The sequence below is a fragment of the Electrophorus electricus genome, chromosome 2 (assembly GCF_041902795.1).
Source record: "Electrophorus electricus isolate QZ-2024a chromosome 2, ASM4190279v1, whole genome shotgun sequence".
Lineage (NCBI taxonomy): Eukaryota > Metazoa > Chordata > Actinopteri > Gymnotiformes > Gymnotidae > Electrophorus > Electrophorus electricus.
This window is the reverse complement of record NC_137498.1, coordinates 1,290,001-1,305,000: the sequence shown is the minus strand read 5'-3', so window position 1 is coordinate 1,305,000 and position 15,000 is coordinate 1,290,001. Positions and strand designations below refer to the sequence as shown.

At 43.4% G+C, this 15,000-nt stretch overlaps 1 protein-coding gene across 2 annotated transcripts in view; it reads right to left on the bottom strand.

The window, feature by feature from the left end:
• The window catches only part of nt5dc1 (5'-nucleotidase domain containing 1), a 42,271-nt gene that overhangs the window by 11,376 nt on the left and 15,895 nt on the right, over positions 1–15,000 (bottom strand). For both annotated transcript variants that reach the window (XM_081695216.1, XM_027030741.3), the window contains exons 7-9: positions 4,532–4,706; positions 2,460–2,557; positions 1,633–1,754 (exon numbers count right to left, since the gene is read on the bottom strand). In XM_081695216.1, coding sequence (XP_081551342.1) covers positions 1,633–1,754; positions 2,460–2,557; positions 4,532–4,706 — 395 coding nt within the window. The remainder of the gene's footprint in view (positions 1–1,632; positions 1,755–2,459; positions 2,558–4,531; positions 4,707–15,000) is intronic.

Here is a 15,000-nt window from a genome sequence, read left to right as displayed (position 1 = left end):
GATATGAACCATATAACGACCCTACTGATAACGACCATATAACAACTATTCTGATAATGACCATATAACAACTATTCTGATAATGACCATATAACGACCATGCTGATAACGACCATGCTGATAACAACCATATAACGACCATGCTGATAACGACCACATAACAACCATGCTGATATGAACCATATAACGACCCTACTGATAACGACCATATAACAACTATTCTGATAATGACCATATAACGATCGTGTTGATGACGACCTGTCAAGATCAGTCCCTTCCATCTTCCGGGTTTTCCGTCTTCAGTTTAATTCCGTTCCATAGTTTCGTTTTGTCCTCACATTGTTTGATTGCTTACACCTGTCCCTCGTTTCTAGTTCATGTATTTAAACCCTGTTGTGTGCCTTGATCGGGGCTGTTCATTGGTTGAATGTGTTTGAATTAATGTTTCACTGTTTGATGGTGTTATGGTTGTTTCTTCGTACTCCGTGCCTTTGTGTGTATCTTAGCCTTTGTGTTTCCTAGCCCTTAGTTTTCTCTTGCCTTAGTTATAGCCTGCTTTCCCATGTGCCTTCGTGTGTTTGTTTTGTTAATCATGTATCCCCGTGCTGTCCGTGTCGGCTCTATGACCCTGGACTGCCTAGACGACTCTGATTTTGTATTTGCCCTGAATAAATCTCACTCCCCTCCGCACATGCGTCCGCCTCCTCACCACTCACCGTTACAGACCATATAAAAACCATGCTGATAACAACCATGTTGATAACGACCATGCTGATACTGACCATATAACGACCATGCTGATAACGACCATGCTGATACTGACCATATAACGACCATGCTGATAACAACCATGTTGATAACGACCATGCAGATACTGACCATATAACGACCATGCTGATAACAACCACGCTGATAACGACCATGCTGATACTGACCATATAACGACCATGCTGATAACAACCACGCTGATAACGACCATGCTGATACTGACCATATAACGACCATGCTGATAACAACCACGCTGATAACGACCATGCTGATACTGACCATATAACGACCATGCTGATAACGACCATTCTGATACTAACTATATAACGACCATGCTGATAACAACCACGCTAATAACAACCATGCTGATACTGACCATATAACGACAATGCTGATAACGACCATGCTGATACTAACTATATAACGACCATGCTGATAACAACCACGCTGATAACGACCATATAACAACTATTCTGATAAGGACCATCTAACGACCAGGCTGATAACGACCATGCTGATACTGACCATATAACGACCACGCTGTTAACGACCACACTGTTAATGACCACGCTGTTAACGACCATACTGATACTGACCATATAACGACAATGTTGATAAAAACCATGCTGATAACGACCATGCTGATAACGACCACATAACAACCATACTGTTAACGACCACTCTGTTAACGACCACGCTGATACTGACCATATAACGATCACGCTGTTAACGACCACGCTGATAACGGCCATATAACGACCATGCTGATAACGACCAAGTTGATAACGACCACATAACAACCACGCTGTTAACGACCACATAACGACCACGCTGATAACGGATGCTAACGACACCACCTCTCACCTTCGGCTGGGCTTTGCCAGTCATGGACTTCAGCAGTTCGTGTAGATGAGGCCAGTTGCCCTGAGAATACCAGCCAGGTTTTTCTAACCCTGGTAACCCCACACTATCCTCCAAGTCATTCACTACAAAGAGAGAGAGAATATTTGTCATGCCAATAAAGCACCATTAAACAACACACTCAATAAATCAGGAATGAGGCAGTATACGTAATGATCAGGAATGAGGTGGTACTCGTAATGAAGGGTTAGGATACATCACATTTTGTCACGTTTCTGTAATGACCTGAATTAAAATCATTACCGCTAAAGTTGTTTGGGAAAGAATTGGTTGTAAAAACATGATTCTCTTGATCAGACTCACCCAAAGCGGGAGTATGTGTGTGTGTGTGTGTGTGTGTGTGTGTGTGTATATGTGTGTGTGCCTGTATATGTGTGCGTGCGTGTGTGTATGTGTGCGTGTGTGTGTGTGTGTATGTATGAGTGTGTGTGCGCGCATGTGTGTGCGTATATATATGTGCGTTTATGTGTTAGATTCCTTTGGTCTTCACCCAGAGCAGAGTCCCTGTGGCAGGATGAAGTACCTGAACACACGTCCACTGGACTGGTTCTGGTTCTGTTTCCCATTAACTTAACTTGTAGACACCACCTGCTATATGTGCTGGTATATGTGTGTGTGTGTGTGTGTGTGTGTGTGTGTGTGTGTGTGTGTGTGTATATGTGTGTGTGCACATGTGCATGTGAATATGTACGTGTGTGTGTGTGTGTGCGTATGTGTTTGCATATGTGTGCTTGTGTGTGTGTGTGTGTGTGTGTGTCTGTCTGTCTCACCCAGTGTTCTGAATGGTCTCTGCTGTGGAATGAGGGAGAAGAACCCTGGTTTCAGTGCATTAGTGATGATGACATCGAAAAGCTCCTCAAAGTCCTTCCTGTAAGAGTTAAACAGAGTATCAAAGCACTGAATCATATCAGACTAATGTGATCTGTCTGTCTGCACTCATCACATCAGACTAATGTGATCGGTCTGTCTGCACTCATCACATCAGATTAATGTGATCTGTCTGTCTGCACTCATCACATCAGACTAATGTGATCGGTCTGTCTGCACTCATCACATCAGACTAATGTGATCGGTCTGTCTGCACTCATCACATCAGACTAATGTGATCTGTCTGTCTGCACTCATCACATCAGACTAATGTGATTTGTCTGTCTGCACTCATCACATTATATCAGATGTATTTATTCTGTATTTATTATTATTTCTCAGTCTCTTTGTAAGAATACAATAGAAAATACAAGACATGTGTATTGAAACCTCTTCTATAGACCACAGTGAAGAGTGTTTGGTGTGACCTCCCCTCACAGTGGAGCACTAGCAGTAAAACCCACTCTAAAGAACTCTGGGATGTGATGAGAAAACCCGCGTCTAAACTACCAGGAACAGGACAGTCTCCACAACATAGATCAACATGTGCTTTGTGCCAAGGGAGGTCACACTAAATACTGACCTTTGCCTGTAGAACCCATTTTATATGTGTATGTATATATGCACACACTCAAGGGCGCATGCAAACACACACACACACACATACACACACACACACACACACACACACACACACACACACACACACACACACATTTGTTTCCTCTTCCACAGTCCTGCACAGTTGGCAAAACAAAACTACAACAAAACATCAATACTACCATTCATAAATTACTCAATACTACCATTCATAAATTACTCAATACTACCATTCATAAATTACTCAATGCTACCATTCATAATTAATCAATACTACCATTCATAAATTACTCAATGCTACCATTCATAAATTACTCAATGCTACCATTCATAATTAATCAATACTACATTCATAAATTACTCAATACTACCATTCATAATTAATCAATAATACCATTCATAAATTACTCAATACTACCATTCATAATTAATCAATACTACCATTCATAAATTAATCAATACTACCATTCATAAATTCAGTTCTTTATACCTAATCATATGATCAGACACACAGTAGGCACATGTGAATTTCTCTGTACAGTGCATGTGCATGTATTTTGGTGTGATTATACACTTCTGACACATATGACAGTACAGTCAGTGCTGAAGAACACGCCTATAACACGTATGACAGTACAGAAGACACCTATGACACATATGACAGTACTGCCGAAGAACACGTGAGGGCGAACCCAGAGGAGGAATTACACAACATCAACATTCCTTTTTCCTATTTGTTTTTTTCAAGGCAAATCAGTGCACCAGCTTGGCCGTTACAGGTGGCTTGCAATGCTGGCTGTCCACCACCAGGAGGAGGCCACGAGCTGGATATTAATCAGTGCTCGTCAGGCTGACCTCCCACAGGTGGCCTGCTGTCTATATGTCTCTTTGTGAAACCTTGATGTGTGCAACCTGTGTGCCAAGCTGGCTGGGAATCTGTAGTTTTCAAGTGGAATGTTTCCAACCAGAGACTCCTGTAGTCCGTCTTGCCTCCTATTTGAGGGACAGTCCTCCCTCATGTTTGTATTGTGTAGCTTCTTCTGCAGAGAGTTCCTCTTCGTCAGAAGGAGACGTTCCTCCTGTTGCAGGAGTTTCCCAGTAGGAGTCTCTTCTGTAGTGTAGTGGTTAGGGTACAGGCCCGAGACCAGTTTGGAGCCTGGTTTGATCCCTGGATTGGGCTGAGCAAGACTGAGTCCTGTCTGGGATTTAATTGCCTATAGTCTGTGTGGGTGAGACCCCAGCTTCCTTAAAGCTGTCCCCTCCACAGGGAGTCATCCATGTTTCTCTCTCTGTCCAACTGATGACCTACTAACCCTAAAATAATGTACTAAATAAAGTGTGTGTGTGTGAGAGAGAGAGAGAGAGAGAGACTCACCCCAGGATGTGCTCACACACAAGTCTGCAGTAGTCTGAGTGTGAGCTGGTGATGAGCAGTAACACTTTGCCTTCCTCCTTCAGCCTTCGCAGCCAGCGACACACAGAGGCCGAGCAGGGCTGCAGGTATCGGCCTGGGTCCCTCTTCACACTGGGGAAGTACCAACCTGCATCCTCTACACACACACACACACACACCTGCATGTATATCACCCTGCATGGTATAATTGAAGGCCTGAGAGTTCTGGTAACTAACCCAAACCCTAGATAGGTCCTTCACTAACAATGAGGGTTAGTTACCTGTCCTTCACTAACAGGGTTAGTATCTGTCTACAACTAGACATACAAATATGATTCATTTATTATTTATATCAACAGACTAGGCATATTCTGTATAAAACATGTAGACCACATGTAAAATGCATTATCACAAATATGGACATTTTCTTGAAAAAAATCCTTGAAGATACCCAACTAAGAACAATTTTAATCCAGACAGGCTACAACAAACTTTACTTCTCTGAAATGAGGGCAGTTAAACAGCAGAGGGCAGTGTATGACTTCGATGTGCTGACACAAAGGAAGAGTTTAATATGGTGTAAAAATCATTCCCTGTATGTGTGAAATGTACTTGCATGTGCAGACACACATGCATGGACACACACAACCTGATAGTCCTATAGTAGCCTATAGGAGGTCTGTGTTCTGCCTGTCATCTCATCACAGGGGCTGCCAGGGTGTGTGTGTGTGTGTGTGTGTGTGTGTGTGTGTGTGTGTGTGTGTACACGAGTGTGTGCATGGGGGAAATGTCACTTGTGAACTTGGCTCCAGTGTGTGCACATGAGTGTAACAGAAGTAAAGAGTTTTTTGTGTGTGTACTGGGTGTGTGTGTGTGTGTGAGTGTGTGTGTGTGTGTATGTGTACGATGGTGAGGGTGTATGTGTACTGGGGGTGTGTGTGTATGATGGTGAGGGTGTATGTGTGCTGGGTGTGTGTGTATGATGGGGAGGGTGTATGTGTACTGGGTGTGTGTGTATGATGGTGTGTGTGTGTGTGTGTGTGTGTGTGTGTGTACTGGGTGTGTGTGTATGATGGTGTGTGTGTGTGTGTGTACTGGGTGTGTGTGTGTGTGTGTACTGGGTGTGTACTGGGTGTGTGGGTGTGTGTGTACTGGGTGTGTGTGTGTGTATGATATGTGTGTGTGTGTATGATGATACATGTGTGTGTGTGTATGATGATATATGTGTGTGTGTGTGTATGATGATATGTGTGTGTGTGTGTGTGTATGATGATGTGTGTGTGTGTGTGTGTGATAGTGTGTGTGTGTACTGGGTGTGTGTATGATGGTGAGGGTGTGTGTGTGTGATGCTGAGGGTGTGTGTGATGCTGAGGGTGTGTGTGTGTGTGTGTGTGTGTGTGTGTGTACTGGGTGTGTGTGTGTGTATGATGGTGTGTGTGTGTGTGTGTGTGTGTGTATGATGGTGTGTGTGTGTATGATGGTGTGTGTGTGTGTATGATGCTGAGGGTGTGTGTGTGTATGATGGGGTGTGTGTACTGGGGGTGTGCGTGTGTATGATGGGGGTGTGTGTATGATGGGGTGTGTGTACTGGGGGTGTGTGTACTGGGGGTGTGTGTATGATGGGGTGTGTGTACTGGGGGTGTGTGTATGATGGGGTGTGTGTACTGGGGGTGTGTGTATGATGGGGTGTGTGTACTGGGGGTGTGTGTATGATGGGGTGTGTGTACTGGGGGTGTGTGTATGATGGGGTGTGTGTACTGGGGGTGTGTGTATGATGGGGTGTGTGTACTGGGGGTGTGTGTATGATGGGGTGTGTGTACTGGGGGTGTGTGTATGATGGGGTGTGTGTACTGGGGGTGTGTGTATGATGGGGTGTGTGTACTGGGGGTGTGTGTATGATGGGGTGTGTGTACTGGGGGTGTGTGTATGATGGGGTGTGTGTATGATGGGGTGTGTGTATGATGGGGTGTGTGTATGATGGGGTGTGTGTATGATGGGGTGTGTGTATGATGGGGTGTGTGTACTGGGGGTGTGTGTACTGGGGGTGTGTGTATGATGGGGTGTGTGTACTGGGGGTGTGTGTATGATGGGGTGTGTGTATGATGGGGTGTGTGTACTGGGGGTGTGTGATGGTGAGGGAGGGGGGGTGTGTGTGTATGATGGTGAGGGGTGCGTGTGTGTGTGTATGATGGTGAGGGGTGCGTGTGTGTGTGTATGATGGTGAGGGGTGCGTGTGTGTGTGTGTGTGTGTGTGTGTGTGTGTGTGTGTGTATGATGGTGAGGGGTGTGTGTATGTGTGTGTGTGTGTGTGTGTGTGTGTATGATGGTGAGGGGGTGTGTGTGATGGTGAGTGTGTGTGTGTGTGTGTGTGTGTGTGTGATGGTGAGGGTGTGTGTGTGTGATGGTGAGGGAGGGTGTGTGTGTATGATGGTGGGGGGGTGTATGATGGTGAGGGGTGTGTGTGTGTATGATGGTGAGGGGTGTGTGTGTGTATGATGGTGAGGGGTGTGTGTGTGTATGATGGTGAGGGGTGTGTGTGTGTGTGTGTGTGTGTGTGTGTATGATGGTGAGGGTGTGTGTGTGTGTATGATGGTGAGGGTGTGTGTGTGTGTGTGTGTGTGTATGATGGTGAGGGTGTGTGTGTGTGGGTGGGTGTGTGTGTATGATGGTGAGGGTGTGTGTGTGTGGGTGGGTGTGTGTGTATGATGGTGAGGGTGTGTGTGTGTGTGGGTGGGTGTGTGTGTATGATGGTGAGGGTGTGTGTGTGTGTGTGGGTGGGTGGGTGTGTATGATGGTGAGGGGGTGTGGGTGTGTGTATGTATGATGGTGAGGGTGTGTGTGTGTGTGTGTGTGTGTGTGTGTGTGTGTGTGTGTGTGTGTGATGGTGAGGGAGGGAGTGTGTGTGTGTGTGTGTGTGTGTGTGTGTGTGTGTGTGTGTGTGTGTGTATGATGGTGAGGGTGTGTGTGTGTGTGTGTGTGTTCACAAGACACAGGAACAAACAGATCCCAAACACCCTCAATACTGAGTCAGAGAAGGAGAGAATGTGCAACCACATTAAGTTGAACCAGCCCCACCCTGGCACCCTTGCACAGATTCACCACGTCTATATTTACTTACTGGGGTTTTCACAATAGTTCGTAATATTCATAATACTAATTCAAATACCAACAGAAATTCTACAGTTTCCTCAAGTTTGAGATGAACAGTTTATCCAAGTCAAGGCTAATGCAGAACTCATTCACTGAGCCATTACAGTCTGTAATCAGCTCACAGTAACATGTATGTCTCTGTGCACATGCCTGAGGCCAAAAAAAGCCAGCCGTACATCCTGTTCAACAGTCCAGAATACAGAGACCTGCACAGGTCCTGTTCCACAATGGAGTCCTGCACAAGCTGTACCATACCGCACAGTTGTGGAACAGGAGATGTGCAGAACTGAGTCCCACATGTCCTGTGCCACATTCTTCTGCAGTCCCATAACCACAGGTGTGATCTTTAGTGCTTGATTCTGCATGTTGACACTGTTATTTTATTCCTTCACAAACACACAAGCAACTGAAGAGGAGAAGAAAGGAAGGATGAGAGAACTGTAGAAAAATGTTAGTGTTGTGTATGTGTACCCTTGTGTGTGTGAGTGCTTTGCACGTGTTTTTTTGTGTGCAAGCGTGCGTGTGTTTCTCCCCAGAACTCTGTATCACAGTGTTCTTTCAAATTCTTCTTTCGATGAGGACGTTTTAGTTTTGTAGTTAAAGCAGTACAGTCACAGGTGTTTCAAGTTGTGTAGTCAGAAGGTGTGTTTCCTGATACAGACAGCATTTCTGTTAGATGTTTTCACTCAACAATAGAAGAATGTACAAAGATAATACAGTACAGCCATTTGAACTGTTCATCCATAACTGTAGCTCTAAATATACTTGAGTGTGAAAGCAGATCAACTCCAGATAAATGTTCCATACCTGCAATAACGGTACATGTGAAGATGGTTTATGTATTCGTACAGGTTTTCCAATCTGGACTGTGCTGTGTGTGTGTGTGTGTGTGTGTGTGTGTGTGTGTGTGTGTGTGTGTGTGTGTGTGTGTGTGTGTGTGTGTGTGTGTGTGTGTGTGTTTGTTTGTATACATGGGCATGAATGTGACACTCCCTTCACAACATAATCTTTATAAACAGCAGCAAATCAGAGAAGTACAAACCCTCCCAAAAAAGCCGTCAGCAAGTCATGCAGTTACACCCTGTGGACAATTCAAGCACAGCTAAAATATTTCACTTTCGCAATGTCTCCTCTTATCATAAAGATGCAAAGCAGTGTTTAGTGTAATGGCAGAAATTCACAGCTCACCACACAGAAGCCTGAGACAACTTAGACAGGGTTTAGAAACCGTTTAGCATTTCAGAGGGATTCAGACCTAACAATGGCATCACTTCATTTTAAAACAAAATTAACTCCCATATATATTTTTGTAATTGTACATTTTCAATAAACTATGAATAGATCAAAGTAAACAATAAACCTCAGCCTAATCCTAAAACAGAAGAAACATACACAAAAAAGACTTCATCATCAGCTATAGTGACCCATTTTTAGGTTGCACTGATATACACGTATTTGAACATTTTGTTTAAAAAATTCATTTAAGGAGGTAAATAAGAATTCATATTAAGATATGTTTCCCCTTCAGTTAAGTACAGCTTTAAAACATCGGACAATCTTTAACAAAGCAAAGCATAAAGGTCAAAGCTGCTATGTAGCTGTGCAATTAATCTGAAATGACATCTAAGGACAACTACGTAAAACTACATCTACTGTTCAATACTGCCTCCTGTAGTGTTACTGTTCAATACTGCCTCCTGCAGTGTTACTGTTCAATACTGCCTCCTGCAGTGTTACTGTTCAATACTGCCCCTTGCAGTGTTACTGTTCAATACTGCCCCTTGCAGTGTTACTGTTCAATACTGCCCCCTGCAGTGTTACTGTTCAATACTGCCCCCTACAGTGTTACTGTTCAATACTGCCCCCTGTAGTGTTACTGTTCAATACTGCCCCCTGTAGTGTTACTGTTCAATACTGCCTCCTGCAGTGTTACTGTTCAATACTGCCCCCTACAGTGTTACTGTTCAATACTGCCTCCTACAGTGTTACTGTTCAATACTGCCCCCTACAGTGTTACTGTTCAATACTGCCCCCTACAGTGTTACTGTTCAATACTGCCTCCTGCAGTGTTACTGTTCAATACTGCCTCCTGCAGTGTTACTGTTCATTACTGCCCCCTACAGTGTTACTGTTCATTACTGCCCCCTACAGTGTTACTGTTCAATACTGCCCCCTGCAGTGTTACTGTTCAATACTGCCTCCTGCAGTGTTACTGTTCAATACTGCCCCCTACAGTGTTACTGTTCAATACTGCCTCCTACAGTGTTACTGTTCAATACTGCCTCCTACAGTGTTACTGTTCAATACTGCCTCCTACAGTGTTACTGTTCAATACTGCCCCCTGCAGTGTTACTGTTCAATACTGCCCCCTAGTGTTACTGTTCAATACTGCCCAACACTGTAAAAATACAGTATTATAGCATTACAGTATCCAGTATTGTGCTGTACTATCAATGAAGTTTCTAACAAAATAACACCCCCCCCCCCCAAAAAAAAAGAGTTCCAGACACGCTGCATCCAGAAAGCCACCAACATTGTGAAAGACCCCACACACCCCTCACATGAACTGTTCACCCTTTTGCCATCTGGAAGAAGGTACCGCAGCATCCAGTCCCGCACCTCCAGACTGTGCAACAGCTTCTTCCCAGAAGCCATTAGACTCCTGAACTCTGGCTAACTCCAATTCCAATTCAGATTCCAAAATGGGCACTTTTATACATGCTTATAGACAGTCACTCACACTCACACACACACACACAAATACATACATACATACATATCCATACACACACTCACACATTGTTTTGCATTGGACTTCACACAAATAAACTATGCACTCCTGTTGCAGTCTTGCACATTATCCTACTTGCTGCTAGAGTACTGTACTAAACCAGCACTGTACTCTGAACTGTTCTGGCTGCTACCGGTGACTGCTATGTTCAGTGTAGCATGTCACTGAATCCTATGCACAACTCACTTTACATATTCCCAGTACTGTGTACTGGACTAAATAATTACACTGTCTACTCATTTTGTATTTGTCCTGTCCTGTATTTATTATTGTTTCTTTAATGTTTATGACATTTTGACAGCATTCAACCTCACCCTCAACCAGTCTCCTCCGACTCACAAAACGGGCAATGTTCTGGACCTGATCTTCACCCGTACCACCACCACCACATCGGACATCGCAGTCACCCCCCTCCACCTCTCGGACCATCACTTTCTATCCTTCTCTCTCTCCCTTCTCTTCTCATCCAGTCCTCTCCAACATGTTCCTCCTCCTTCCATTGCAATCTGCACTCCATAACTACCTCTTCCCTTACTTCTACTATTTTGTCCACCCTTCCTCACCCTGTCTTCTCTCTCTTTGGATACAGTTACAAATACCTTCATTTCTACACTCTCCTCATCAATGAATCTTCTGTGCCCTCTCTCCTCTTGACCCGCTAAGTCCTCCCCACCTGCCCCCTTCGCTGCCACAGGAGAGAACTAAGGACTGCAGAGAGGTGGTGGAGGAAATCTCACGTAGATTCAGACCTCAGCTCATGCCAGTCTCTCCTTTCCAAGTTCTCACTGGAAGTAACATCTGCAAAGTCATCCTGCTACAGAGAGAAATTTGAATCATCATCATCTGATCCATGCAAGCGCTTCATTATTTTTTCTTCTCTCCTTAATCCTCCCCCTCCTTCCTCATCTCTTACTCTGGAGGATTTTATCACCTTCTTTGAGGAGAATTTTACAGCAATCCACCAGTCCTTTTCCTCTGTTCCCACTCCTCCAACTAATGTGCATTCCCCAACATCCAACTCTCTGACTTCTTTTTCTCTTCTCTCCGCAGATGAAATTCTTCAACTCCTGACTTCCAGCAATCTGACTACATGTCCGCTGGATCCAATTTCTTCTGCTCTGTTCCAGACAATCGCAAGAGATTTGCTTCCTTTCATCTGTCATCATCAACAACTCATCTTCTGGATACGTGCCTACTGCATTCAGAATCGCCAGGGTCGTACCAATCCTCAAGAAGGCCACACTTGACAGCTCCAGCGTTACCAACTACAGACTGGTATCACTTCTCTCTTTCCTCTCAAAAGCTCTTGAACGAGCAGTTTGTAATCAATTGTCTCTTTTCCTCACCCAGAACCAGCTGCATGATCCCAATCAGTCTGGCTACAAACCGGCACATTCTACAGAAATGGCCCTCATAGCAGTGACTGAAAAACTTCATGCTGCTAAAGCTGCCAAACTGTCATCTGTTTTGATTCTTCTAGACCTTTCAGCAGCCTTTGACACAGTGAACCACAACATTCTTCTCTCTGTTCTCAATAGGCTTGGTGTGACTCTGCTTGGAGATGGTTTCAGTCCTATCTGGAGGGACGGTCCTATCAGGTGACATGGAGAGGATCCACATCCAAACCGTGTAGACTCTCCACTGGTGTTCCACAAGGCTCAGTATTAGGCCCCCTTCTCTTCTCTTTGTATACGCGTTCTCTTGGTGATGTAATATCTTATCATGGTTTCTCCTACCACTGCTATGCCGATGACACTCAATTATTTCTTTCTTTTCCACCCTCTGACACGCAGGTCTTTAGACGTATCTCAACATGCTTGACTGACATCACATCATGGATGACGGCCCACCACTTGAAGGTCAACCCCAGTAAAACCGAGCTTCTGTTCATTCCAGGTACTACCAACCCTTACCATGACCTCACTGTTTCCTTTGAGAATTCCCTGGTATCACCATCCAAAGCTGCCCGTAGCCTGGACGTAACTTTGGACAACCAGTTGTCGTTCTCAACTCATGTTTTTAATCTAATCTTGCAGATTCTTCTTTTGTAACATATGAAGGATTTGACCCTTTCTCTCAAAGGACGCTTCCCAGGTGATTGTGCAGTCTCTTGTGATCTCAAAGCTAGACTACTGCCACTCGCTACTTGCTGGTCTTCCACTGAGAGTCAGCAAACCTCTACAACTTGTCCAGAATGCAGCAGCCCAGCTGGTCTTCAATCTTCCGAAGTTCACACGTTACTCCAGTGCTACACTCCCTTCATTGGCTCCCTGTAGCTGCACGCATCAGATTTAAAACCTTGATACTTGCCTACAAAGCCAAAAATGGACCAGCCCCTACATACATGAGGTCAATGGTCAAAGCCCAATCCGTACCTCGAGTATTTCAAACCTCAAGTACGGCTCGGCTTGAAATACCTTGCTTCAGGTCTCATGGACGACAAGCATCGAGAGCATCGAGAGAAAAATCTAGCATTTTCTGTCCTGGCTCCAAGATGGTGGAATGAACTCCCACTTGCTGTCCGGACAGCAGAGTTCCTTGCAGTCTTCAAATGCAGACTGAAGACCTATCTATTTGCAGAATGTTTAAAGGACGACTAACACTGCTCCCATATTGACTGACTAAATTAATATTTATTATAGGGTATTGTTTATGTTATTTAACCAACTCTAGCACTTATTGTTTATAGCACTTATCATTGTTTAAGACAGACCTTATGTATTTTGTACTTCTAGGTATCAGCATTCATCCCTGTATTCTACAGAATTCTAATTCATTGGTATGTCTGATTCTACCCTACTGTACTGTACTAGGATATATTCTATGAGTAAACAACAAAACACTTTCGTAAGGCGCTCTGGAAAAGAGTGTCTGCTAAATGCCGTAAACATAATGTAAATGTGTTTGTGAAGGAGGTCTGTGTGTAGACTGTGTCCATGACTGACGTGTTTCTGACGGAGGTCTGTATGTAGACTGTTCATTACTGATGTGTTTGTGTTTCTGACGGAGGTCTGTATGTAGACTGTTCATTACTGATGTGTTTGTGAAGGACTGTTAAACAGCAGTATGCTGTATTTTCCACTGTGAAAATCACTCGGGTCATAAACACTCCCATCAAATGGCCGATGACTTCAGTGGGTGAGTTAAATTTGTATGTGTATCTCAAAACAAAGATTGTTGCCAACCACACATCTTCAGGGCAGTGACAGTGCAAGATGGTAACTAACCATCAGCAGTTCAGTCTCCACACAGACACACACAGGGGGGCCACAGACAGACTTAAAACATTTGAAACACTTAATAATGCCTTGTTTTTGTTTTCTTTGTGACTGATAAATGCTTTGTTTAAAATATATGAGACAGCCACCAAAAGAGATGTGTGTCAGATCTGCATTAGTGTTAGGGTTTAGGGCTATTTTAGGGTCGGGTTTAGGGCCATTTTATTGTCGAGTTAGTGTTATTTTAGGAAGGATTAAAGAAATGGTCTCCATTATAGGGTACACCTTTCCATAGACACCTTATGTTGGTATGGTTTATTCATTATTTATTTTAAAGCCTTTTGTTAAATATTAATATGTAAATAAATAAATATCACTTTTTACCCTGCTTTTGCAAAGCTGTATAATCACAGTCATGCTAGTAAAGCATTATAATACTAAATATAATAATAAATATAAAACTAAATGCAATCAAATGACAGCCAAAGAATTATAGAGGTTAAGAGACTGTAACATGAAAATGCTGAACTGTCCTGTGTGAAACAGCTCACTGAAATAAAAGTAAACTTCCACATTAAGACCAGCTTTTCTATTCTGATCATGAATATTAGTAATTTTAATCTCCAAATTGGATCAAACTGTAACATTTAATCTGCACTACAGCTCACTCTGGGAACACACTGGAAGGTGAAATGGTGAAGATTAAATGGCGTTTGGATTTACCACATGTTTGGTTTTTTTGAGATCTGGCCAACTAAACTGAACTATATCTGAACTGCATCTATCTATGTAATGTTGACCCTGGGACCACAAAGAAACCAGGCTAAGAATATAATTAACTATAATTAACCAAAGGCATCGAAGCACTCAGCGTAACTAAGAGAAAACACGGGACTCCTCCCACAAAAAATATCTCAAGGTAAACAGAAACAGAAAATGCACTTGTAAACAAAGTAGACCAAAATTACTAGTGCCTTTGAGGTTGGACGTTTGCTTATTCCAGAGCTTACAGGCTATCCTCAGGTAAAAGAACAACACCAATCTAAACTACGCTTAAATGGAAATGGAAATGTCATCATTACTCATGGACATAAATCAACCTTTTAAATAAATGAGACAGTGATATTCTGTATAACTCAAGAGTGTGATGTATACTGTATAGCACATTCACTCACACTTTAAATGTCTATCTTATAGTCACAGTTTATAGATGTACAATTATAGCCTGTAACCCTAAGCCATTACACCCATTAATGTATTACATAAATCAACCCATGAAACTGGTGTAATGA